This window comes from Festucalex cinctus, chromosome 15 (genome assembly GCF_051991245.1).
Source record: "Festucalex cinctus isolate MCC-2025b chromosome 15, RoL_Fcin_1.0, whole genome shotgun sequence".
Lineage (NCBI taxonomy): Eukaryota > Metazoa > Chordata > Actinopteri > Syngnathiformes > Syngnathidae > Festucalex > Festucalex cinctus.
In genome coordinates this window covers 21038344-21063049 of record NC_135425.1, presented here as the reverse complement: position 1 = coordinate 21063049, position 24706 = coordinate 21038344, and the positions used below count along the sequence as shown (strand labels likewise).

Sequence of the window (24706 nt, the reverse complement as noted above, 5' to 3'; positions counted from 1 at the left end):
AAAAAACAAAACAAAAACAAAAAATAAAAAATAAAAAATAAAAATAAAAAATACGGATGAAGCACTGACGGAAGCTGGTTTGCATCAAGGTCAAGTACCGGCGGACCTCTAAGTCCATCAGTTTTACGAAATTTTAGTTTTACTGTAAGAGTTAACTTCATGTCCATGTTGTTGAGATGGACAACAGATGGCAATTTTTATAAGTTGTTAGAAAGTGTGGTCTTTCCAACAACAAGAAAGTTAAAAAAGGCCCCAAAGCAGAATCAAATTTATTGTTAAGGTCAATCAACAACATTGTAAACAGTGATTCATGTAAAGAAGGGGAAGTTGCTCCAGGAGAAGAAAGACACTTAAGAACTAAAAGAGGCTTTTTTTTCCCCCCCCTGAGGCTGCCTGCTGTTCATTCACAGAAACAGAACTCGGACACAAACAGCAGAGCAGCAGTGGCTTTGGGGCTGTTCAAAATATGCATCTCTAATCAATGCCATGCCACACTTACATAATCGGGACGGCGGCCATGTTTGCACGCTCCTTCTCCCTTTTCCGTGGGTCTGGAAACATGTTCTCAGAAAACCACTGGGAGGATTTGGTCATACTTTCCGAAATCGAAGCCTGATTCTGGACGTTCCTCGACTAACTCGCACTCAGTTCATGTGGAAAATGAGCAGGCAACTGGCAAAAGTCCAATGTAACATTTTTATTCATTCCAATGAAGCCTCTGTTTCAAATTACATAATGACACCGAATACAACTAACCTTATTAGATTGTAACAACACCAGTTAAAGCGATTTGTCAATATATTTGGGCTATTAATGAAAGTGGTTAATTAAAACAAAGATCAATCAACATTAGGATAACAGAGCCTCTGAGCAAACTGCTCTTTCATTTTTTTCTTTATCTGTGTTCACGTTACCTGAAGGCAAGCCTTTCCCCCTCAGCCTTTCCCGAATTTCCTTACTCCGCTCGGGAAGAGACTCTCTGTCAGTCAGCAGACCATCCAGCTGAGGCAGAGAGAAAGAGTATATAAATGTGTTGCTCATCTTTGAGTGTTTACTTAGAAAAAGGACACAGTGATGCTTTTCCGAAATGTACCCATTAGACAACATAAGGAATTTTGAAAAATAGAACTAGAAATGTGTTGTTGGAAATCACAACAATTTAGCTAAATGCTAAGATTATTTCTAAACTACTGAACTAATTTCTGTCCAACCTAGTTTTTACAAAAGGTGCCTCTAAACTTGAACACCACTATACATATTGTAGATATCAGTATCTCAACATAGGGGCAAGTTTGAATTGGATATTTAATATTCAGCAGATTCTTCCCCCCCCAAACTTTCTGAAATTCGCTTTTAACAACCATTTTGTTCAACCATGTGTGGCTTTAACAAAAAAAATATTGAGATGAACACCTAAAATTAAGTGATAGTGATTGTAGGCAAATAACATACCTGAGAAAGGCTACCAAGCACCAAGCGGACCAGCTTTCTGACATACGAAAACGGAGGGTCACAAGTGGAGTTTCGAATGTGTTCGCTGCAGATGTCCAGCACCGTGCGCAGCGACATTCGGCTCAGTGTGACGTCGTCACACATGTTGAGGAGCAGGCTGTTTAGGTGTTCCCCCAACTTCATGGGCTACATGGAGACACAAAGTCAAGACGCAGTAGTTACGACACAAGCTGAGGAGGAAGCTACGCGTGTCAAGCAGCCTTGATTCACCTGGCTTTGGGGTATCTCGTAGTCTGCGCCCCAGTAGAGGGTCATCCCCAAAGAGTACATGTGCATCTGCGCAAGAGAATAGATTAACAATGGACAACAAAGATCATACAACAATGAGGAATGTACAGATCCAGTACAAAACACGTTAGCTCAAGTCATAAAAATCTAAATAAAGCTGTAAGACGTTACATTCTTGCTATTTTGGAAGGACAGGATTCCCAAAACGGAAATGGAGGACATTTTTTCCCCCCACTTTCTTTCTCCTGTTACTCAGCGCTGGGAAGAAAATTTACTTCCCCTCAATGTTAGTCTTGGTGGAAGAAAGAATAACTTTGCGATGGCCAAGAAATGCAACATAACTTTCCAAGGCCGGGGCACACATTTAAAGCACACGTTCTGAAAATGTTGACATTTAATAAAAACAGCAAAGTGAAAGGTGCATTGAGAGGAAAACTTGGATCTTGAGCCCAGAATGAGTGATAATGAGGTTGGGGCGATTAGATTTTTAAGCCTCCAGGGTCGAGCAGAGAAGGACGGGACCAGTGGTGGAAAACTGACGCAGCAAAAAAGTGTGTTGAGGTCTGCGGGACTGTGCCAGACGGGAATGCAGTTATACAAGCTTTCGCCTCCTCTACAGGAGGCAAACGCTCTCAAAGAGGGGGTGTGGTTTAGAAAAAAACAACAACGAAACAAAACATTGCAGTCAACTGTTGCGAATGCACAAAGATCTGTCAAGAGCTTTGATGCACTGCTTTATCGGACAAGGAAAAAATATTCGTAAACTGTGTGTTCAAAATAAACAACGCACACCTCACAGTAAGACTACGTTTGGCAGTCTCTTCCAAAAGACATTGTTGAACTTCCCAGGCTGATAGTGTGGCCTTTTAAGAGTGGAAATGTATCCCTTGCGTTATGCGTCATTAAACGTGAAAGTGCTTTGTGGGAATTTCACCAAAGAAGCAACATTAAAAAAAAAAAACTTTGAAATATGCTAGGTCTGTGGTGCCAAATTGTTACTCAAAGCGTTTGGGCTTCTGACATGGCCGCTGAAATACTAAACACAAAAGCGCTTGGTGGGAAAATGTTTTTGTACCTTCTCGATGTCGGAGACAGACGCCAGGATGCTCCCCTCCAGGACTTCGGGGGCTGTGAAGGCTCTCAGGTCTTGCTGAGTGACATACTCGTCTGTGAAGGAGATGTTGCCTGAGGGCATGAGCAGGAGGGACCACGGCGAGATGATGAAGCCCATCGCTGAGGGGTCTGAGGAGGGGGGGGAAACAGACAATTGACCCATGGGAGATAAGATCAGGAAGTCAAACACATCCAATTAGGTAAATTCCAAGCTATTGTAACACACCCGGTGTGATAAGGTAAATCACTGCAACAAAGCTCAGAGATTTAGTCACATTTTTATCTAAACATTTGTAGCCTGGGCGAGATTGTTGAGGAAATTCAAGATGGTGGAAGTAAACAAACAAGCTGGGAGAAAATAACTGCTGCAGCACAGAGGAATGGCCTTTGGGAGAAATGTACTTTTTCCGACCAAGCCGCAGCCAGCGCCACGGTTGGAGTGTGCTTTAAAAATATACAAAGGAATGTTTGAGCAGCGCTGCAAAATTCTTTTCTTCCAAGTGATACGAAAACCCAGGAGAGCCACAAGGGAAAAAAAATAAAAAATAAATAAAAAAAAGTACACGGACGAACTTGAAACATTTTCTTTCCAAAAGCTGGAATAGTGTAATTTGCTATGTAAATAGAAGTTTCCTGTTTAAAACTACAGCGAACGTTTAGGGGGGTGATACTCCGGCTCATCTTAGGGTGTATTCAGACCTGCATTGTTGACCAGAGTTCGTTTCCCACGCTGGTGCGGACCTTTTGTGCAGGTCTGAACGCACACAAACGAATCCTGGTGCGGACTAAACAAGCGGACCGAGACCCATAACGCAACAAATATGCAACGTAGTAATGCAGCACGTCAGGAATTTCACATTTTCCGCTACTTCCGCGTTTCGTAGGCGTACAGCCCTTGTCATTTTTGTCCAACAGGAGCACGGATCATCACGTGTGTCGACGTGATTCCGCAATATAGTCCACTTGCAAAAAGCACAGTGTGAAATGAACCGCACCCATCTAAAAAAAAAATAAAGTCCGCTTTTGGTCCGGACAAGCGGACTAAAGGACTTTTCTGGTCTGAATACACCCTTAAACAATGCAATCTGTCATTGTGATAAGAGCTTATGTGAGGGCCAGTTATGTTTCATACTAAATGTTTCATGCAGCCACTACCACAGAAAGCAGAAAGACCTTTCATACAAGGTCTTGTCTAAGCACTGAACACAGGGTTATGCAAAGAAAAACAAAAACAAACATGTACAAAAAAAGTGAAGCACACAAGAGTATCAGAAATTGTCAAATAAAGTCAAACGGTGACACACATGCACATATAATTGAGCCAAATTTGAGCATGTCACTCACATTTACACTAATGGGCAACTTAAGAGTCTTCAATGAACCTAACAAGCATGTTTCAGGGATGTGGGAAGAAGCGTGTACTCAGAGAAAACCCACGCAAGAGCAGGAAGAATATGCAAAATCCACATAAAAAAGCCGGAATCCTATCACCGTTCCGCCAAGGCCGGAAGAATATTATATAATTAACCTCAGTGGGGAATTTTGTGTGGAAAGTGGACCAAGCCGAGATCATCTATCGTCATGCAACTGATTATGATCGACTAGTATAAAAAAAAAAATCATTCTTGTATAAACATTGTAACCAACTACAGTGCTGTGGTTTACTTACAAGGCGACAGAAATAGCACCCATTGTTCAACAAGTCTATTCATAATATGTGAAACGTGAATGAAGCAAATGTCACATCAGAGAATGCACAGGTGAGTCGTGCAGAAACGGAAACCAACCTGGAATTCCAGTAACTAACTACTAGGTAATTAATAGAGATTTGGACATAGTATGTTATTTTATTTCATAAAAGCTATGATACAGATTAAGTTATTAAATAACATGTACTTGTTAATAACTGTGCCTGGTGAAGAGCTATTACTATACCATCCAAGCAAACCTACATGTACTTATACACTTGAGTGAGCAGTTTCTGTTGACTAAGTGGCAGTAAAACTGAACAATCAACGCATTGTGTGAAAACACACTTAGCAGCCGCGATATTAGGTACACAATCTAATGACGTCAATATAAAGTGCTATGTGGTGCATCTGGCCTTGCAAAGGGAAATACCTACCTACTCTTTAATGAGTCCTGCAACAAAATTACATTTCAAAGTGTCTGCTTTTACAGGCAGTGTAAACCATGCTACTTACTAGTATTGACTGTTGCCGTCAGAATGCCAGTAAACTTGGTCTTGGTCACTTGTTGTTAATGTAGAGTGGTTTGTTGCCTTTTTTGACATTTTACAATGGTTGAATTATTTTTACATGGGTCTGGCATGTTAAATGTTAAAGAAAAGCAATCAGTCTTCAGTCAGTGTTATAAATTCCCTGAATATTGCATGCATCATATTTTCCATTATTTCCAATAGAGAGAGTTCAACCCCGATTTATTCATGTTAATTATTTCCTATAATTAAAAAAAACACTTAACATGACAAACCTTTTAAATTATTGGAGCATTTCAGGCACGTAAATCTGCCTCATAGTTCTATGTTAGGGTTCAAAATTGGCGTCCAGCCCTCATTGTGGAGTTTTCATGTTCTCCACACGTGAATGTCTTGGCTCTCTCCCACTACTCTGGTTTCCTCCCACATTCCAAAAACATGTTTCTAAGGTTAACTGAAAACTCTAAATTGTGAATGACACTGGGAATGTTTTTTTTTTTTGTCCATACCAGTCCAGGGTGTAGCCTTTCACGCAAAGTCAGCTGAAGTTAAGATACATCTCACCTGCGACCACCACTTAATACAGAGTAGGACTGGGTTTAAAAAAGTGCAGTATCCTAAAAGCGTAGTGTGATCCTTTGAACAACCACAACTTTATCACGGAAATCTAAAATGTGAGTGCGGTCCTACTGACATAAAAACACCACCATGGCATAAAACAGGTCTCGCTGATAAGTTCAGCAAAAACTCCACAAGTCTCAGCGAAATGCAGCCAGCTGAATACTGTACATCTGGAGGGAATGCCAAGCTGGATAAAGCAGACATAGACGAAACAAAATCTTTGCAAACTCATCAAAACGAGGGCTACTGTGCCAACATAACCAGGTGCAGTAGCCTATACGAGATGACTGGGCAGCACCACCTCACGTTTTTTTTTTTTCTTTTAAATCTCCATATATACATATTTTTTTAATAACAAATAAGAGAGAGGAGAGCCCTGTGGTGCCCGCTGACTCACATCCTGTACTGTCTAGTGACTAAAAACTTCTCTTTAGTCAATGTTTTCCTTCCAGTCCTGTCAAGTACTAAAGTGGGCTAAAATTGACTAAAGGGTTGGCGATATTTAAAAAAGGTCACAATATTGTATTAAAAAAAAAACAACAAGAGCTCATACTAAAAAAAACACAATATTGAGCTTTGTACATAACAGCAATGCATATAATCCACCTATCACCTATATTTGCTAATATTGAGGCGCTTACTTGTTAATGCACGCACACATCGAGTTCCTCCACATAATGACTCACTTCACAAGCATTTACGTTCCCCTTCATCTGACAATTGGCACAGATTTTAAACATAGAAGTCCAAAATATCCCTCATGAAAATTAAGTTGCACTAATAAACTAGCCACCAGAGGGTGCTAGAACTGCGCAAAGAGAAATCAACCTGACTTTTTTAACAGATGTGTTCCCTTTAAATATTGTAAACATGACAACGACGATATTGTGGCAGTTTTAATATCACAATATCGCCCTTATGAACTGCTGCTATTCACCCCCCCCCCCCACACACACACCCCCACACCCCCGCCTCCAACCCCAAATTTGAGGACTGCATTACTCATGCTGTACATGAGAATTTTATTCTGCAACAAAGAATTCCCTTTTCCAAAAATCTTTTTGACATGAGAATAAGTTGGAGGTAAGTTTTCATTGTAATGTAATTACAAACTTTATGGAGTAAATAAGTATGACTAACAAGCTCCATAGAGAGGGTTTCATTTTTAGCTTATTCTTGGCAATCTGTAATTACCTCGACATGCGGTGGTGTTGCGAGAAGCGCAAACGAAGCAGGTAGAGAACTGCGAAAACTGGAAAATATGACTCAAGCGAGATAAGAAAATGAAGCCAAAAACTGCGCACTCGGCAGTTTTATGGACCACAGAGAACTCAACAAATAGTGAGGTTAGAATGGTGGCGCTGACTCAATGCAAATGTGGGCGCAGTGATTGAGATACGCAATAAAAACATCTTGAATTTCCATCTTCATACCTTTGTGAAAGAGCTCCTGAAGGCTTTCAGCGCTCTGGCTCAGCACCGCCCAGACCTCCTCTTCCTGGAGCGGACCTCCTCGGACCTCCAATGCTTCTGCCAGCGAGACGTGCATCTTCCCTGTATGAGTAAAAATGGAGAGGATGGTGATTCCATGACCAAAGAGCTACATTCTTTTTCTTCAGCTTTGTGGTATAATATGGAAGGAAGGAAGGAATCGTTATTGTGCCAGTGGCAGTCATAATAAAAGCGCTGGAAATAGAATGACCACAAGCAGATGTTAGATCATTAAACGAAGATTTTATTTATTTTATTTTTTTAAACAGACACCTCGTAAGTTACAGTTTGAACCACAATCGCACATAACGTCATACCAGAAACAGTAAATACGGCAAAACTTAGAAATCATAGGACACTCCAGACAATCTCATAAGACATCAGCAAGCCTTGTGAGGCCTCAGTAAATCTCATGAGACTCCAGAAAATCTTGCAAGGCCTCGGCAAATCTAACTAGACACAAAAAGAAAACATCTCTAGTGACTTCAGCAAATCTTACAAAAGTTCAGGAAATGTGCAGAAATCTCACAAAACTTAAAAACAGTTATGCAAATCTTCATAAAATCTCAGGAAACTTCAGCAACTCTAAACATAACTCACAAGCAAATCTTGCAAACCTTCAACAAATCGCAGCGGACTTGCACAAAACCTGCTGATGGTTAAGATGAAAAATGCAATGACAACATTAAAACAGCAAATGCAGCTCGTTGACGTTGAGATGTGGGGAGAGAACATTTCCTGCCATGCTGCTCAGAACAAAATACTTGATAAGGATAACTTGTATCATCGGGAAGTAGTTGTTTGTTTTTTCCTCAACATGAAAAAGCTGTCCTGCCATTGGTTCGGAGCATTTAAGGGCCTGTAGGATATCTTAGATCGGCATGCAGTGAACATGTCACATGTCAGTGAATGTCGTGCATGAGCAAGACACAAGATGCTGCATCCAAAATCCTATATTAGCGTTGGAATTAATGGTATCGGCATGTTACTTGTGAGTATTCACCGATACCGATACCACTGTTTTAATGCTGTATCAGCGCCTCTGCCAATACCAGTATCGGTACAACACTAGCTAAAATAAAGAATGGAACAACCGGCCCCCCCGTGTGTAAAACCTTTTTACTCGGATTACTACCTTACCTACCATAAGACTTGTTTAGTTCTAACTTTTGTGAGGGTAATGAAAGCGTAGCATTAACATGGCGGTAATGCCGGCCCAACGCTATTTAGGACGGCTGTTTCCAAAGCCTCCTTCAATCATGAGCGGGGCCGTGGTCCATTGAGAGTGGACTGCGGCCCGAGTGCGGATAAAAACATTCCACTGTGTTGAAACAACAAGGGCCGCGAAACAATCAGTCTTCACAGCAGCGCTTGCCATTCTCACGGCTAATGAGTGAGATGGCGAGCAACCCGCTTGCCTCTCGCTCTTCTCGCTTGTGCAAGAGAATGGATAACCTGCATTCCTGCATAAACATGGCAGGCCTATTACAGGCGTACTCATTAACTCTTTTCTCCAAAACGGGATTCAGAGAAAGGAGGCTGTTTCACAGATATCCCCACCTCTAATCAGTTTGCTGACCCACTTTAGGGAATCCTGCTATGCTCAAAATCTTCCCATGATGCACTCAACTTTTTGTGCAGCCAATTTTTTTTCTGCTTGTACACAGGGATGAACACTTAAATGCAACAGAGAACATTTTTTTTTTTTGCTTCTTATATTCTGAAGCAGGCGAGCTAAGCGCTTCTTGTTCCCATGTTATTTGTCATAATGAGCAGAATAATACAACCCGGAGGAGTGGTGGTGGTGAAGCATGAATTGAGCTCAAATTAATATAGCTGATGTCAAGTTGTACCCTGTTAGACAATCATGACAAGGGGGTCCTTGGTTACAATGGTCCCAACAAATAACCTTTTAGGTAACTACCCACAACAAACTAGTTTAAATAGTGCTGTAAGATGGTCATTTATGGCCAAGAAGTGTTTTTCATTTAAAAAAAAAACAAAACAAAAAAAAAAAAAAAAAAAAAAAAAAAAAAACAGCGGCAGGCAAGGTAAATGATAGACCAGAGGTCACCAATCTTTTTTAGACTGGAAGCTACTTCTTGTGTACTGATTATTGCAATGGGCTACCAGTTGGATACATTCTTCTGAAATAGTATATTTATTCAAATAAGTTAGCTTAGCAAGCGCCTGGAAATTAACACTGTATAGTGCACTCCCTTTTGTCGCAACTGAAGACAATCCACAATCGGGTTTCGTCAGACAATTGTTTTATCAAATAAAGACACAAATCTCTTAGTTTGCTGACATTTTTAAAGTTGACGAAGGCTGGAGTGAAAGCCTAAATTGTGAGCGAGAGAAGAGATATTTCTCTTTACTGGAAAAACAATTGTCTGAAGGAAAGAAACTTAAATCCTGTATAAAAAAAAAAAAAAAGAGGAAATGATGCACTCCATTGCACTAATCCAAGTTTGGTCCTCGAGAGCTGCTATCCAGCCCATTTTCCATGTTTCTCTCCACTAACACAACTGATTCATGATCAAGATAGTTATCAGGCTTCTGAAAAGCTTGCTGATGAGCTGATCATTAGATTCAGCTGCACTGAAGGAGAGAGACATGGAAAACCGGCTGGATAGCGGCTGTCGAGGACTGAACTTGGCCACCACTGCACTAATCTATAATCGAGTTGGCACCATAGATCAACTTCTTAAAGCTCAATTAATCGATGCTCAGTCACAGCTATAAGCCCAAACGTTGAGTTCCGCTGGAACTAAGAACATTTGGTGGACCATTAAGTTTTCAGACAGCAAGAACGACGTCTCAATTTAGAACTGGAGTAATTAAGCAGGGCCGAAAGAGGACCTGTCGGGTAGTACTTTTGAGAGGTCTGGGAACCTTTGGGGTGAGGTCTGCAGCGTTATTGGATTGGAACCTAGTAGATCCAAGAACAACTATTTCAAACAAGAGAGGCCACAGTAGCAGTTAAGACTGGAACGCACTTCTCAAAAATTGGTGATTTTTCAGCCACCAAAATTCACATTATTATGATCAGATTGTTTATTAAATACAGTCTCAAGGTAAATACACCCATTAGTCTGCTGTTTACAGATGCTTGGCCACAGTCACAAGGACTTAAAAGAAACTAATCCTGGAAACGTGATAGCACCTTTTACCCCATACTTAGCATGAAGCTTTTCCTTTCCTCCCACCTTCCTGCCTGCGACAGCTTCAACACACAGATGGATCTGAAAGCAATCTGTTTTGCTCTTTGTAACTTACACCAAAAAAAAAAGTTCATTTTTCTGTTGTTCATTCTTCTAACTTTGCCAGAAAGAAACCCCAAATTCCTCACAAATGTCCCAAAACACAATTCTTAATACATCAGACTGGAGAGGAAATGTGTTCATATCCTCTAAATGTCAGAAGTGTGGTCTCGGCTGGCAAAGACATTTGCTGAGGTGAAACTCTTCCTGAAGGTGGTCCGCGCCAGGAAAACAAGAGCAAACTCCAAGTGAACCGCTTTTCCGAGAGCGACGTTGGAACGAAGCGTGGCGGAACCTCGGATGCAGAACACGCACTCACGACATAGGGTTCCAAAAGATGATGCAAGGTTTTCATAACACAACATATGAGGGGAATTCAAGAACGGCCGCCCTTGTGAATAAACAGCTCTTTCTAGACTCCACTTACTGTTGCTAAGAGTATTCACAGCTGTAACTTGTGAGGTCAGGGCTCTTGTGGAGAAAACAGTAGCGGGAATTGAAGAAAAAAAGAAAAAGAAAGAAGTGGTGACTCAAGAGGAAAAAAAAAAAAAGGAAAGCCCACAAGCTGGTTCACATTCATTACAGCCTACCTGCTTGTACATGCCGTTTCATCAGGCTGGATTGACACAGTATGGTTCAAGTGACACAATTAGAACTTCTCCGCTCTCAAGTAGCACAATTTAGATATGCTTAATGGCAATGTAAAGAAAAAATGTGGATGAGGCTAAGTTCAGATCCACATCAGGTCTCTTTCAAATGTGAATACAAATCTGATAAGTATCAATTATCTGCCAACGCAAATGCAGCGTAATGACACAGATTGGATATACTCTGTTAAGGTGATCTTGATAGACTTAAATGGTGATCAGAAATATTGTTAATTTTGCATTGGTATTGAATCCTTTCAGGCTGTTGCCCTTCCACCTCTGAAAAGCAGCTTCTATGATTGTACACCCTTGTTGTGCCTCAAAATCTGCACAACTCCCGCCTTTTCAAATTGTGTTACTAAAAGTCATCTTCATTCATATATCGCTTTAAAACAGCCTTAGCTGTCACAGAAAGAGGTCAATATCCTTTGATATTTTCAGCAAAGTTCTTGAAACCAAAAGTAAAAAGTTAGGGTAAGACTGTGCGTGTGTCCTTGCCAGTGCATGGCACTCTTGTTGCGGATTGGTTGTTTATCCTCTGGTTTCCCTAAAATCTAATTAGAATTACAAGATGGGGCCACAGAGTGCTGATTTTTGTTTTCATTTTTTTTTCTAATATATATAACTGTCAAATTTATGCTGACAGTTTTAACAAATATAATATCCTGCGTGGAGTTTGGATTTACTCCCTGTGGTTGCTTGGGTATTCTTCCTCCCACACTCCAATAAACATTCATGTTAAAACTCCAAACTGTCCCTAGAAGTGAGCAAATTGAATGGTTGTTCGATTCAAATGTGCTCTACGATCGGCTGACAACCCAAGGTCAGCGAGCTCCAGCTCACCTGCAACCTTAATGAGGACAAGTGATGGATTTGATACAGTTATCACACACTGGTGGTGACATTGTAATGTAGCCATCGCTATTACTTCACTAATGTGGCCTTATTCGAGTTCGAGATCAAAACATCTAAGCTAGGGAAGTCAGGATTTCTTTTTTTTCCTAGTCCTACACATCCGGATCTTCCCTTCTATTTTCAGACCTGACCTCAAGCACTTCATTTTCACTAATCACAGGGTTGGCATGATGTGCACCCCTTTCTACCCCCACCCCCACACAAATCCAACTTTCACCATCTGAGCAGTGAGCACTCAAGACAGGAACGTCCATCAATTGCATCCCTCCGCCTGGAGGACAACTTTTCCAAACACTCGTGAACTCTGACCTAGGCAATTGTGCCAATTGAATGGCAATGAATTGTTGAATGCTAAATGAAGGGGGAAGGGAATATGGAAGCCATGTTTTTCCTTAAAAAGCCACAGTCTGTCACTCCCGTCATTATTTGGATTTTTTCTTTGAATTCTTAAACTATCACCCCCCCCCCCCCCCCCCCCCCCGGCATTGAGCCAAGTTGCGAAGCGACACGCGAGCTTATTAATTTTTCTTTTTCCGTGCCCCACTCCTTGTAGAAAATAATTTACTGATTAACTGACCAAAAACACCTTGCTGTCTTATATTTAAATTCAAAATAGCCCTTTGTAGTAGAGGCACTTATTCTCCCATTAGCACGAGAGCAGCTAGCAAGACACTTCAGACGAGAGAAAAAAAAAAAAAAAAGTTCCGAGGTCGCGTTCCGGGAAAAGTAGTTGAAAATTAAACTTACCGAAGAACAGAAGCGTTACAAAGCAGACACACGGGTGACTAAAATTGCTTCTCCTGTGGGGCTACAAGTGCGCAGACGAACGAGACGCCATCCCATCCACGAAGCAACATCTTGGGGAGGGAGAAGAGCAGGCGGGCGACAGGTTGCTTTCCGCGGTTAGCTAGATAGGTATATCCCGCTCAAAGTTGAGCTCCCGGTCCCTCAATTTCACCTTCTCGGAAACAAAGTTTCAACAAGTCGTGCGTTTCAGTGTGGAAGCACCGCGCGTCACTCGCTTGCAGCCGGCCATACCATAACTGCTGCGGTAAGCGAGCGGACTAAACTAACCCCTCCCTTCGCCCAGCTCGCGTGGGCTGACCAGGAGTAACCAGACACCTCTGTCGCGATCCTCCATTGGCCCTCCCGGTTCGTTGAAACGTTTCCATGGCGACACACATACACCATGGAAATAAGGAACTGACACGTTAAACGCCACCAAGTCACAAATCCCATTTTTACAATTATGCTGTCATTTTTATTGTATTTATTTTTATACTAAACAACAAATGCCGTTTTTTTTAATTATTCATTTTTTCAAAGGAGCTCAGCGAGGCAATCAGGAAACAATTGAATACCGAATACTTCCTTCCTCGCTTGTGACACATTGACACCGCACGCGGAATGTTGTGGCTTGTCGCCATCTAGAGACCGGTAGACCTAATTACATCCAGTCAGTTTTAAAACAAAAGGTTGTCAAACAATAAAAAGAAAAAAGAAAAAGAACTTTAAAAAAAAGTTAAAAAAACAAAACAAAACAAAACGTGACATTTTAAGTACAAAAAACAAAAAAAACAAAAACAACCGCTTTCATTCATTTATTAATTTTCCCACTGAGGTCATGGGTGTCCTTGCACCCATCTCAGTTAATCAAATTTATTACACTTATTATAATCATTCCATGGGATTGCACCAATCAGATAAGACTTTTGAGTCAGTCAATATTTATTTCCGATATTTCCTCTTGCCATAATAACAATGGACACAATAATAATTTCTTCGGTCCTTGTAAACAAACAGATGGGTGGGTCCCGGGATCACTTGTCCACCCATCAACCACCCAAGTTCAATGGTACCCTGTTCGCAATTCAATGAACTCGTGGTCCTGTGGTCTGAGTTATGTATTTGTCCCTGAACATAGACTCTGGATTTCGGAAAACTTTGCCAATTTGCACTTGAATGTGCATCTGTGCATGACGGAAATGAGGGGCACCTGACAGGTTAAAGACGGCTCAGTCGTTTGCGGTTCAGCTGAGCATTTAAAACTCCCCTGGAGATCATTTTTGCTGCCTTTGAAATATGTCACCTGGTAATAAAATGTCAGTACAATTTTAGATGAAATTTTTTTTTGCCTCTGTGAACACCTTGTGAGACTCTAACTGCATTGGTATAACCTGGACGACGAAACAGGCAGCATTTTTCATAACGCTCAGTCGCCCACCCAAACATGAGGCGAGCATTGCTTTTACTACTTTTTATAAGCAGCTTATCTCACTGCAGAGAAGTCTGGATCCAGACAGCGCAGTTGCTAATACAGCACATTCTTATAAACCTGATCGGACCGGATTCATGTAGCAATATCATCTCGTTCAGAGGTACTCAATAAGCGGACTCCGGTCTGGATGTCACACTCATCAGCCAATCAAACAGTTTGTCCGGGAAACTTTTAAGTGGGTGTGTGAAATGGGCAAGTGGTGTAGAAAGCTAATTATGTTATCAGTTGGACCATTATCTTCTGTTTATGTGGGTCCGGTCGCAGGGATTGAAGCTTTACCAGGGAAGCCCAGACTTCCTTCGTCCCAGCCGCTGACGAAAGGGACGATGCATTTTAGGGGTACTGACTATTTATATGAGAATTTAATTTTGTTTTGATACATGGGTGAACAGTTTTGAGAGATATAGGAGCTTTTGCTAGTGAGCTGTATTACTGCGAAGAACTGTAAGACTGGATGACATTTCTGTTTCAAGAAATGAGACAAACCAATGGAGAAAAAAAAAAAAAACGATGATGGATGGATATAGAGCAGACAGACCATTGCAAGTGAATGGTACAGTCTAGTTGTGCAGCTCCCTCCCTCCTTCTCGGCTCGGCTTTGACGTCACGTGAGCTCCTCTCCGGTTGCCATGGCAACCATTCCCCTCTACCTCCCTCCCTCCCCCCCCCTCTCCCTCCTTCCCTACCCTCCCGCTGCACAATGGTACAGCGAGCATCTTGCAGCACAATGGTTGCAAGGTGTCGCTGAGCTGGGGAAGAGTGAATCAGCATCAGCTAATCTTCGCTTCTTGATTTTTGTTTGTTTTTTTAAATCATTGTTTTCATTTTTTACATTTTTTTTTACCTTTTAAGTTGTTTCCGCCTCCCATTCTCGGGATCCCGCAGCCATGATAACCGCAACGCTTCCCGTCGGGATGTTTTGAACTGGACTGGGTTCGTCATCAGCTGGCACGGAATGGTAGGTAGGAGCGTTGCATGCATACACCAAATCCAATATCAACTGCAAGAGAAGGTCACACAGAAAAAAAAAACAAAAAAAACAAGTCAACACATTCTATCAGTCTTTATTCAAATCACAGATATGTTTTATTTTTATTTCAAGGTATTTCAGTGCTTAAATATTGCCAGTCCATCCTGTGGCAAAACAAGGCCGTCAGAATGTGTTACTGCATGGCATCAAGCTATTAAATCCCATCACGTCACCAAAGAAATCAATATGGAACTCCATATTTTCTCCTCAAGGGCTAATTGTCTTGCATATTTGATGCAGCCATGCAAATGGCCGCTAGATAGATAGATGGATGGATGGATGGATGGATGGATGATGCTCTTCAAAACAGGGAGCTCCATTCTGTGTAGGCCCGCATGCAGTTTGTTCCCCCACTCCACCCGCCCCCTCACTCTCTCTCTCTCTCTCTCACACACACACAAATCAGCTGCATACCTTGTGCATTATGCAGAATATCAGTGAACTTCAGCAGGGCAGGAGGGGGATGTCCCAGATCGCAATAGAAGTGCGTGCACATAAACTCGGCAATATTGCATTTATATCGTGTATTCATGTTAATTTCTGCACAGATTCGGGTGTTCTTTTAGTTCAGGGGTTGTGGAAAAGCCATATGCAACCCGCGTTGAAATTCTAATGGCACGGTATCAATATGCAAGCAATAAATATCGCTGATTGGCCCATATGACCTTAAAAAATGATGTGAATCTCAGTAATTTCCCATCCATGTCCTGTCAACATGGACTAAATAGTAATATCACAATATACGTTGTCAGCTCAAAAACTAGACATTATCGGCTCAGTATCCACACATCATGACAGTTTTGGCTTACCAATATACCATCAAATTATCCTGCACTGTCAACATAGAACAAAAGAAAATAAATAATATCATATCGCGTCAATCTGTATCAATATTAATGAGCCAATACCTGATCATAAAATGGCCACAAGAGGGCGGCCAATCGCGAGTACTTATATCCGAAAATATGGCGGAATATGGGCCTAAAACTGATACCTGGTATCAATACTCACCCAACCATAATAATTTATACGTTCAAATATAACATGAATCTCAATTAAAAAGTAAGTAAAACTAAATACAAAACAGAAAAAAAGCTAAATAACTGCGATACTTAATTGGTTGATCGATTGGTTTTAGTGTGTTAAATAAAGTCAGATAATATCAAAATGGCTATTGCATCCTTCAATTTCTCTGTTTGCAGCTCTCCAAGACAAAAGTTTGGACACCCCTGATTTAAAACAACATAGCTTAGCTTTTCAGTCCACTAGATTAATGCTAATGCTAAATAACATTCATTGATTTTGTAGTGATTTACCGTAACCCTTTAGGCAATGGATTGAACACAAAGTGCAATTCATATACAGCGACAATATAGCAGTACTGTACTCACCATCATATATATTCTTTATCATTTGCGTAGAACTAATAGTGAATTCTAATATTAAACAAAATTAAACCAATTAACAAATTAAAATTGCATCTTAAGGCACCAGTGTACTGTATATATTCTGTTTTGTATGCTTGCTGTTTAAGATTAATTTCTATACAAACTTTATTATTAAGATGACATGAATGATCAATATATCAATTAGCGCTATTATTTCTGTATCATGATAACAAAAGATACCACGTATCAACATATTGCATTCTCGTACATCGTCATCATCACTTATCTGAGGTCCAAAAATAAAACGTATCATCATATCGTGATTACCACCATTACTGTTTGCCCACCTTTCATTATTCTTAAGTACAGTACAATACAGTGCCTCCATGTGCATTATCATTGTGGGGATGCCATTTGGGGCGATTATCATTGTGTTGCAGGATGACATTTTTGGGGTGTCACAACAAATCCTCCGTGTTGAAAAACACAGATAAAGAGCCAAAGAAAGCGCTAGAGAGGATTCAGTGGCTTTGACCTTGCGTTGTTGAATAATTCAGGAGCGTGCTTTCATGCTTCATGTGAAAGTGCTGCAGGGAACACGCTTCACCATTAAACCAAGTTTATGACAAGTCTATGGAAGTGTTTATACGACAATGATTCATGAGGGACATATATGTCTATTGTCTGTCGGTGTGTAGCTAAAATGAATGAAGAAATGACAATTTTATTTCTGAAATGTTTACACATAATCATATTGATTGGTACACATGCTTGCCAAGAGAGATTTGGCAATGGAAAAAGTAATACAGTTGCAGTCGGTATGTCGATACCGTCATAAGTGCAACTTCAATTTAGATGAATACAATTTTTTATTTTTTTTTTAGAAATATGGGCTTAAAAAACATGAGAGGTTTCAGTGCTGTTAGCTTTTTTCTTTGACTTCGTTTGTAATAGCACTGCAGAAGGCTGATGGTAATGTCACTGTGACGATGGTCATATAACAGTAAACGTAAACATGCGACTTTGCATATTTGCGTGCATCTCAATGCAGAATGTCTCAAATCGGAGCAGAATGTACACCGCAAAATTAGGTTTTTGTCATTACGTGAAAAAAAATTCACTGACCACGCACATGTAGCAATCGCGCAAAACGTGATTATTTACTTCTAACTGCTGTTTTTCTTTTGCTTTGGCTTTTCTATTGTAAACCACACAGGAAATTGATGATGACTGTAGGAATTTTTAGGGGTGAAACACCCATGTAACTAGGGGAAAAGGTGTGGAAAACCCTGGAAAGGGTGTGGAAAACCAAATAAATAGAGAGGGTGAGGAGAGGAATCTTCAGAGAGTGCAGGAGTGAATTGTGTCAGTCAGTTCCTCGCCTCTCTCCTCGTGAGCCCTGAAGTGAGTGTCTTCTCACTTTTTTGTGTCGTGTTTAATAGATGTCAAACAGGTAACCCTGACAATGACCATAAAACTGTCTGCTCGATAATTAGTGATAAAAGAGCTCACATCTTCATGAAGCAATCAAGTAAATGCCGCATTTCATACTTTGCATGCACACGCAATTATGTTATCACTTGTGAAGACAGCATTCCATCACCAAGCCACCAAAATCATTTTTGTCAAATTAACATGGCAGTGTGACGCATTACATGGCCAAACGCAAAACATGTCGACAAATTAGCGGAGCATTACTCTAACATTGTTATCAGAAGCTAATGCTGGTTACACACTGTTAGCTAACACTAATCTGTGTCAACACTGCAGCTCTGCTTAACTTTTGTCTTTGACATGATAGTGCTTCGGCAGTTGCTTGAAAGAGGTTATTTTGCTTTGGCCTAGCTGCCAAGTCATTGGCTGAGAATGGAGAAATGGTGTTTATGTCAATTAGGCTGACATTTTCAGAACTAGGCAGATCCCTAAATGTTTGCTTGGTTGTTTAATTTCACACTGGATGTGTGCAAGACATTAAACTAAAGTCAATTTTCCACACGTGTCATTAAACGCATTGGCTGTACACATAAAGGTTTTATGATAGCTATAGTTTGACCCAAATGACATTATTTCAGTTTCCATTGTCTTCTATGGTATTTATAGCGCAGTATTGATACTATCCACATTATCGTCACTATTATATAAATGTTTGTATCCCTTAAATCGGACATTAAGATGAACTAAAGATTCACTTTGACTCAATACATTATTTCAAAATACTCCATCTCACTATATGAGCAGTACACAATTAACTCCATTTTAAATGTTTCCATTTAGGCAGGCAAACACAGCGGCATTGTTAAAGACCTCGTTTGTACCTCTCTCTAATAGACTTTCAGGATGGAGGAGATTTTATTCCTATTTGGAGATAAGACCCTACACCTCTGACTTTTACATAAAAATCCTAAATGAGTTTTTCATTAAATTGATTTGGTGGTATTTCTATATGGTGCGGCTTCACTATAATCTTCATTAAAGTTTACTATTCCTGAGTAGGGCCACTTCTAATCGACAGTGCAACGACATTTAATTCTTACTGTGGTGTTACTGCAAACAATCAGATAAACATGGCTGCACGAGAACGTGGTTACATAAGTGGATTGATTCTTGTGAACATGCGGCTTTATTTTGCTTGTGCATAGCAGCTTTAAGTGCGAGATTTAAAGCTGCGACACATCTGTATGGTTGAGTCCAGGGTCTAAACGCATCACATTAATTCTAGACTGGACTTGTGCAGTTTCTGGAGAAATGAGAGGTGTGAATGCTGAGAGCAGAATGCTAATGTTTGAATGTATTTGGAATGCTGTGAATGTTGTCATAGAGAATATGGAATTATATTGAAAAAAAACTAATAATGCAAAATGGCATTGAATATAATGGCTCTTAAATAATTGTGCAATGGATTAGTATATGAAATTGAACTACGATCTGTTACTGTAGTTGTTTTGTAAACATTCCCAGACATTATACAGTATGTAATTGCATCGAATAATGTGGTATAATACCGAAAGCTGTCATTGAAGGTAGATTTAATGGGTTTATTAGCATCTTCCCATGGATGCATTTGCAATGTACAGAGAAAGTTGGGATTGGAACCCCCAACCTCTTGGTCACTGGGTAACGCACGTTACCAACTGCACTATTGAAAGTTGAATGTCTGTCCCAGTGAAAATGAATGGGGATTTATTTTTATTATTTTTTTTTTTAATATTAATTTGTGGAAAAACTGTATGTGGGTTGAGAAAAATTATAGGCATGCATTTTTGGAGCATGTTGAAATTAGAATGGTATAAATCAGATGTATTATGTGGACGTTTAAAGAGGACAAATAATAATGATAAAGAATCAGAATAACATATGCTTTTGCCTTTCAGCATTCACACAGTAAAACGTTTAGCATTTTCCTTTCCTAACCACGCTTGTGCTAATTAGTTTTTTTGCTGTGCAGACAAAACTTGAGGCCGAGAAACCATGATTAGTTTAATTAGACCAAAAAAAAAAAGAGATGGCTGAATATGTTTTTTTTTTTGTTTTTTTTTCAATTAGGGAAGGAAAAAAAATATGGGGGGTTTATCCGGTTTCAGGCTACTTCCTGGTTCACAGAGGATGACAAGTTGATGGGATCATCTTTTTTTTTATTCTAAGCCAGGAGAATGCAGGAGAATTAAGATACACTATATTTGTTTGTTTTGACTATCTGATCAGACAGTTTCCTGGTTTGTAGAGGATGATGTGAAGTCCCCAGGAACCGGTTTGATTCTGGGCGAATGATCCCAATGAAATGTAAAAGGCTTAAAGAAGAAATAGCATGTTTTCCTAGGATGCAACCCAAGAGCACATATACAATGAAAACAGCAGGGCCCCCAAAATGGAACCCTGTGGAACACCATACGGCAGCAGGGCAGAGTGAGACTCAAACAAAACCAAAACGTTATCAATATCTGTAGTTAATAGCTATCATATCTGTACAGTATTTATCAGTCTGTAATTATCGCTGTTATTCGTTATCAACTACTAACCTGAGGTAACTTTTGAGGTTATTGATGTTTTAGGTTGGCAATGCTATTTACTGTCACCATAGCTTCAGGACCCGAGTGAGCTCTTTCCAGATTCTATGCAAAAAGATGATTTGACAAGATTCAGCAAATCCTGCTCACGAACATGCTACTTTAAAAGGGACACAATAAATCACATCTCCTCACAGCAGACTGCACAAACCTCGTTTACATGCCAATGCCGCAGGGTTCAATCCCCAAACTGCAGTGTCAGCACGCTTTCGACAAACGCAAAAACAAACAAACAAACAAAAAACACATTGGCCAGACGAGATAAGAAAATGTATTTCATCTCTGATGAAATGAATACGTTGTCAGGGAGCGTTCGAGACTCCCGTGCATGGGTCAGTGCGGTTTTGTTTCCCAGACTTACATTCTGTGGGTGCCTCCCCCCTCCCCTTACTGCGCTTTCTGCGTTACTGCGGGAGAGACTGCTGAAGCCAGAACTCACAATGGAGCTTTGAAGGGTAGGTTGAGGGAGTTTGGGGGGAGGGTAATGTAGGCGTTTGCATCCAAGCCGGGAGCCTGGGAGCGAGGGGAGGGACAAAAGGGATGGTTGAGGATGAGGGGAGACATTTGTGACGACTCAAAGTACAAAAGGATGTGACAGGGAGAACAATAACACCAACGCGGGCTCATCATCCCCAAATTGACTCCAACCGTAAACGAGCAGTCATCGTATATGCCGCTTCGTTGCACTGTGCTGAGTCAGAAACAGTGTGCGTGTCCAAAGCAGAGCACGTCTCCATTAGTCCACGCTTTTATTGACGTCCTTTTTAGGAGACGCATGGTGCAGTCATTATTGACGCCAGCCTGTTTGGATGACACTCAGCACGTTGGCGGTGTCGGAGAAGATTGAATTATTGGGTTGGTTGGCCTGAAAATGGTCTTTTAAGATAAATAGTGCCGGTAAATTAAATTGGGACAAATTAAATTTCTCACAGAGTAACACAGGCGGGAAAATCGTACTAAAGCAGGGAACAGTTCGCACATACTGTTTTTTCACATTTGAACCGAGACTTTACACGTTTGTCTGTCTGTAGTGGACTCCAGATGAACAACACAGCACACTAACAACAACACCGTAATTATCGACCAGGTTTAACATTAACAGTTGTCGACCCAGAGAAGCTAGAGGAGGAAGAATCACTCCGAACACGCAGCACAGCACAGGATAATCTGACATCCGATAATTGCGCCTTTGCGGGCTTTTCTAAGAATGGAAAAATGCTCTAATTTGACTAGTTTCAAAAGTCTTGTATTTTCCTGCACATTTTAGGTAAAATGGTGGATCAATTTGAACTAAGATCAGAAATAATTAAACTGTGTCCTTTTTCTGACTTTCAAATACTACCTGGACTGATCACTAGTCAATCTCGGGTCTCATCAATTAACAACCATTTATGAGCACATTATAGACAATTTAGAGTTTTCAATAAACCTTTCATACATATTTGTGGGAGGAGGCCAAGAAAAAACCCAAGTGAATATGGGCGAACGAGAGCAGAGAAACCCAAATCTCAGAATGGTCAGAAAGATGTCCCACTACATAACGTGGCCAGAAGGAATAATCCAAGCAGTCCAGCTCAAGAGAGATTGCTGGGATTAAATGGAACAGTCTTAAAATGGTTCAGGTCCTACTTGGAGTTATTTTGGCATGCGTGGGTCCCTCAAGGGTCAGTTCTTGGATCCCTTGTGTATGCAATGTGCTATATAAATAAAGCTGCCTTGCCTTGTGTATGATAGATAGATTGTGTACTGCAACAATTGTATTTATTTCTGTCTTTTTCAAATGATTTGTGTCTTCTGACATTTACTGGAAAAGCACCTCAGACAGTAAAAGTACTGCACAATTCTCGGTTTAAATCGTTTACTTTCTTACATCAACAACAAATTTGGACCCAAGTTTGAATGTGCTGCAGTCTATCACTAACCTCGTAGTGGTCATTATTACAGTAAATATTTGGATGAGAAATACTTCTGGACCATAAATAGAAACCTATCCAATGAAAAAGTGAGTGTGACATATTCTTACGCAAACTAGCCCGTTGTGTGCCATTTATAACCTCGAAACATCACTGTCGGTACCACATTAAACAGAGTATCCCCCATACTTTTTTACAAAGCCTACCAAAGTAACACTATACTACTGCAAAGACTCTTAAACAGCCAGAATCCTCCACAGAAACAGATGATGCAAACCCAAGCAACAAGCTGCACTACAGACACACAGAATTAAATGTCACTTAAAGATCAATGGATGCACCCTTCAACTGACTCTCTCGGCATACGGAGTCGTAGTTGCAGCCTATTCAGGATGATTTCGTCTGATTTAACAACCACAGCCCTGTTTTGATTTTCAAGTCAATATCCGGTCCTCGTCTGCACCCCGCCTCGACTGAAGTAGAAAAACGGAAAGCCAAGCTACTCTTTTTCCTGCTTATTAAAGCTCTCAAGCCGCTGGCAGCGAGTCATACTGCACTCAGGGTGATGTATTGCCGCTTGATGGTACAGCGCGGAGTGTCGTCTTTGATAAAACCTGAGCAGCACTTGAGACCTAATCTGGACAGAGAGTTCAACTAGCAAGCCCACACTCTACATCAGTTTGCTAGAAGGCAAACACTCTGAGCCTTGGGAGAGGTTTAATAACTGAAATATACACACAGATGGCTAAAGATTAACGAAGCACAGATACGGATTAATAGATGACGTAAAAGCTGGTCCAGCTTTTTGCCATTTGCTGGTGGGATGCTGCCTAGTTTTAAGGGTATTCTGTAATGCTGGGACCAGCTTGTCAATTTATACACCAAACTCATTGCTCTCTCCCTGCAAGTTAACACAGCTAGCTTAGCGCTAGCTAGCTAGCTGGTACAACACAATAACGATGGATTTGCTGAATCAAAGCAATAATAATAAGAAGAATAAGGAGAAGAAGAATAAGGAGAAGAAGAAGAAGAAGAAGGAGGAGTTCATTGTGTGTAAGGGTGTTCCACAATGCCTCAACTGGGTTGTAAAGTTTACCACACAACACTTACATGACTGTTATGTTGAAAGCAGCTTGCAAAAGCTTATAAATGAATTTTGCGGGGTCTCTGTTGCCGCCATCACACAGACTGTTAAAGCTGCTTTTTCTGTGTCGCTATTCTTTGTGGCGGTCACCAACCAAAAAAATCAGACGTGTTTGTTAGTGGCGTTGAACACCCAGCGCTCACTTCTCCTGCCCTGTTGTTATATTTGGTTTCATACTGTAGAAATATTTTATTCATCAGAATGATGTCATCTAAATACCTAAATGCGGGAAGCTGCAGTATGGCGGGATATGTAAAAGTCCAAGGGGGGAAAACACCAGAGGCACAGATGCAGCAATTTTGTAGGGTTTGCCTGAAAGAATGTAGTGCCTTTGTCCACTAGCAAACAAAGGGAATAAGGTCAGTCTAAACAGGCCACTGTACAAATATAAAATCTAAATGTGCCATATGTCATTTTTAAGACTGCCCTGCTCCCTTTGGATTTGGCGAAGCATTAATTGTGCCATAATTAGAGAGTCAGTGAACTTAAATGACACATCTTCCTGAAATACCGGTATTTCCTTGGCCCAAATTGAACACTGTAAAGGTTCAGGACTCAAGCAACCAACATGAAACTAAAAGTAAGTTTTATTGATTAGGCTTCTTGTTGTTTTGGACATTTAAAAATCACAGTTTTTAATTTTTTTAATTTCTTCCTCCCTCTGTTTTGTCTTGCAGGTATTTATGAGTAGACATTTCTTATATAACTGCAGCCAACCGATCCTGGATGTGAAGCTAGCCTTTTGTCAGGTGTGTGTCCCTTACAGGTAAAAAATTAAAAAGGTACAGTACTACTCATTCTGTTCCACACGATAAATAATGTTTTCACACCAAATGCAGTACTGATCATGATTTCTTTGGGGGCTTTGCAAGTTTTCTGTTG

At 40.6% G+C, this 24706-nt stretch overlaps 2 protein-coding genes across 14 annotated transcripts in view; one reads left to right on the top strand and one right to left on the bottom strand.

The window, feature by feature from the left end:
- Positions 1-13182, bottom strand: part of ptpn13 (protein tyrosine phosphatase non-receptor type 13) — a 39531-nt gene extending 26349 nt beyond the window's left edge. For 5 of the 6 annotated variants that reach the window (XM_077498436.1, XM_077498439.1, XM_077498437.1 and 2 more), the window contains exons 1-6: positions 12755-13182; positions 7126-7245; positions 2816-2982; positions 1723-1788; positions 1453-1638; positions 915-1002 (exon numbers count right to left, since the gene is read on the bottom strand). In XM_077498436.1, the coding sequence (XP_077354562.1) occupies positions 915-1002; positions 1453-1638; positions 1723-1788; positions 2816-2982; positions 7126-7240 (622 nt within the window). In that variant the 5' untranslated portion in view covers positions 7241-7245; positions 12755-13182. The remainder of the gene's footprint in view (positions 1-914; positions 1003-1452; positions 1639-1722; positions 1789-2815; positions 2983-7125; positions 7246-12754) is intronic. The other variant, XM_077498441.1, reaches the window with a different exon arrangement.
- A 1795-nt stretch (positions 13183-14977) lies between these two features.
- Positions 14978-24706, top strand: part of mapk10 (mitogen-activated protein kinase 10) — a 27152-nt gene continuing 17423 nt past the window's right edge. For 6 of the 8 annotated variants that reach the window (XM_077497474.1, XM_077497467.1, XM_077497466.1 and 3 more), the window contains exons 1-2: positions 14978-15243; positions 24502-24573. In XM_077497474.1, coding sequence (XP_077353600.1) covers positions 15241-15243; positions 24502-24573 — 75 coding nt within the window. In that variant the 5' untranslated portion in view covers positions 14978-15240. Of the gene's footprint in view, positions 15244-24501; positions 24607-24706 lie in introns of all 8 variants that reach the window. The other 2 variants (XM_077497468.1, XM_077497469.1) reach the window with 2 other exon arrangements.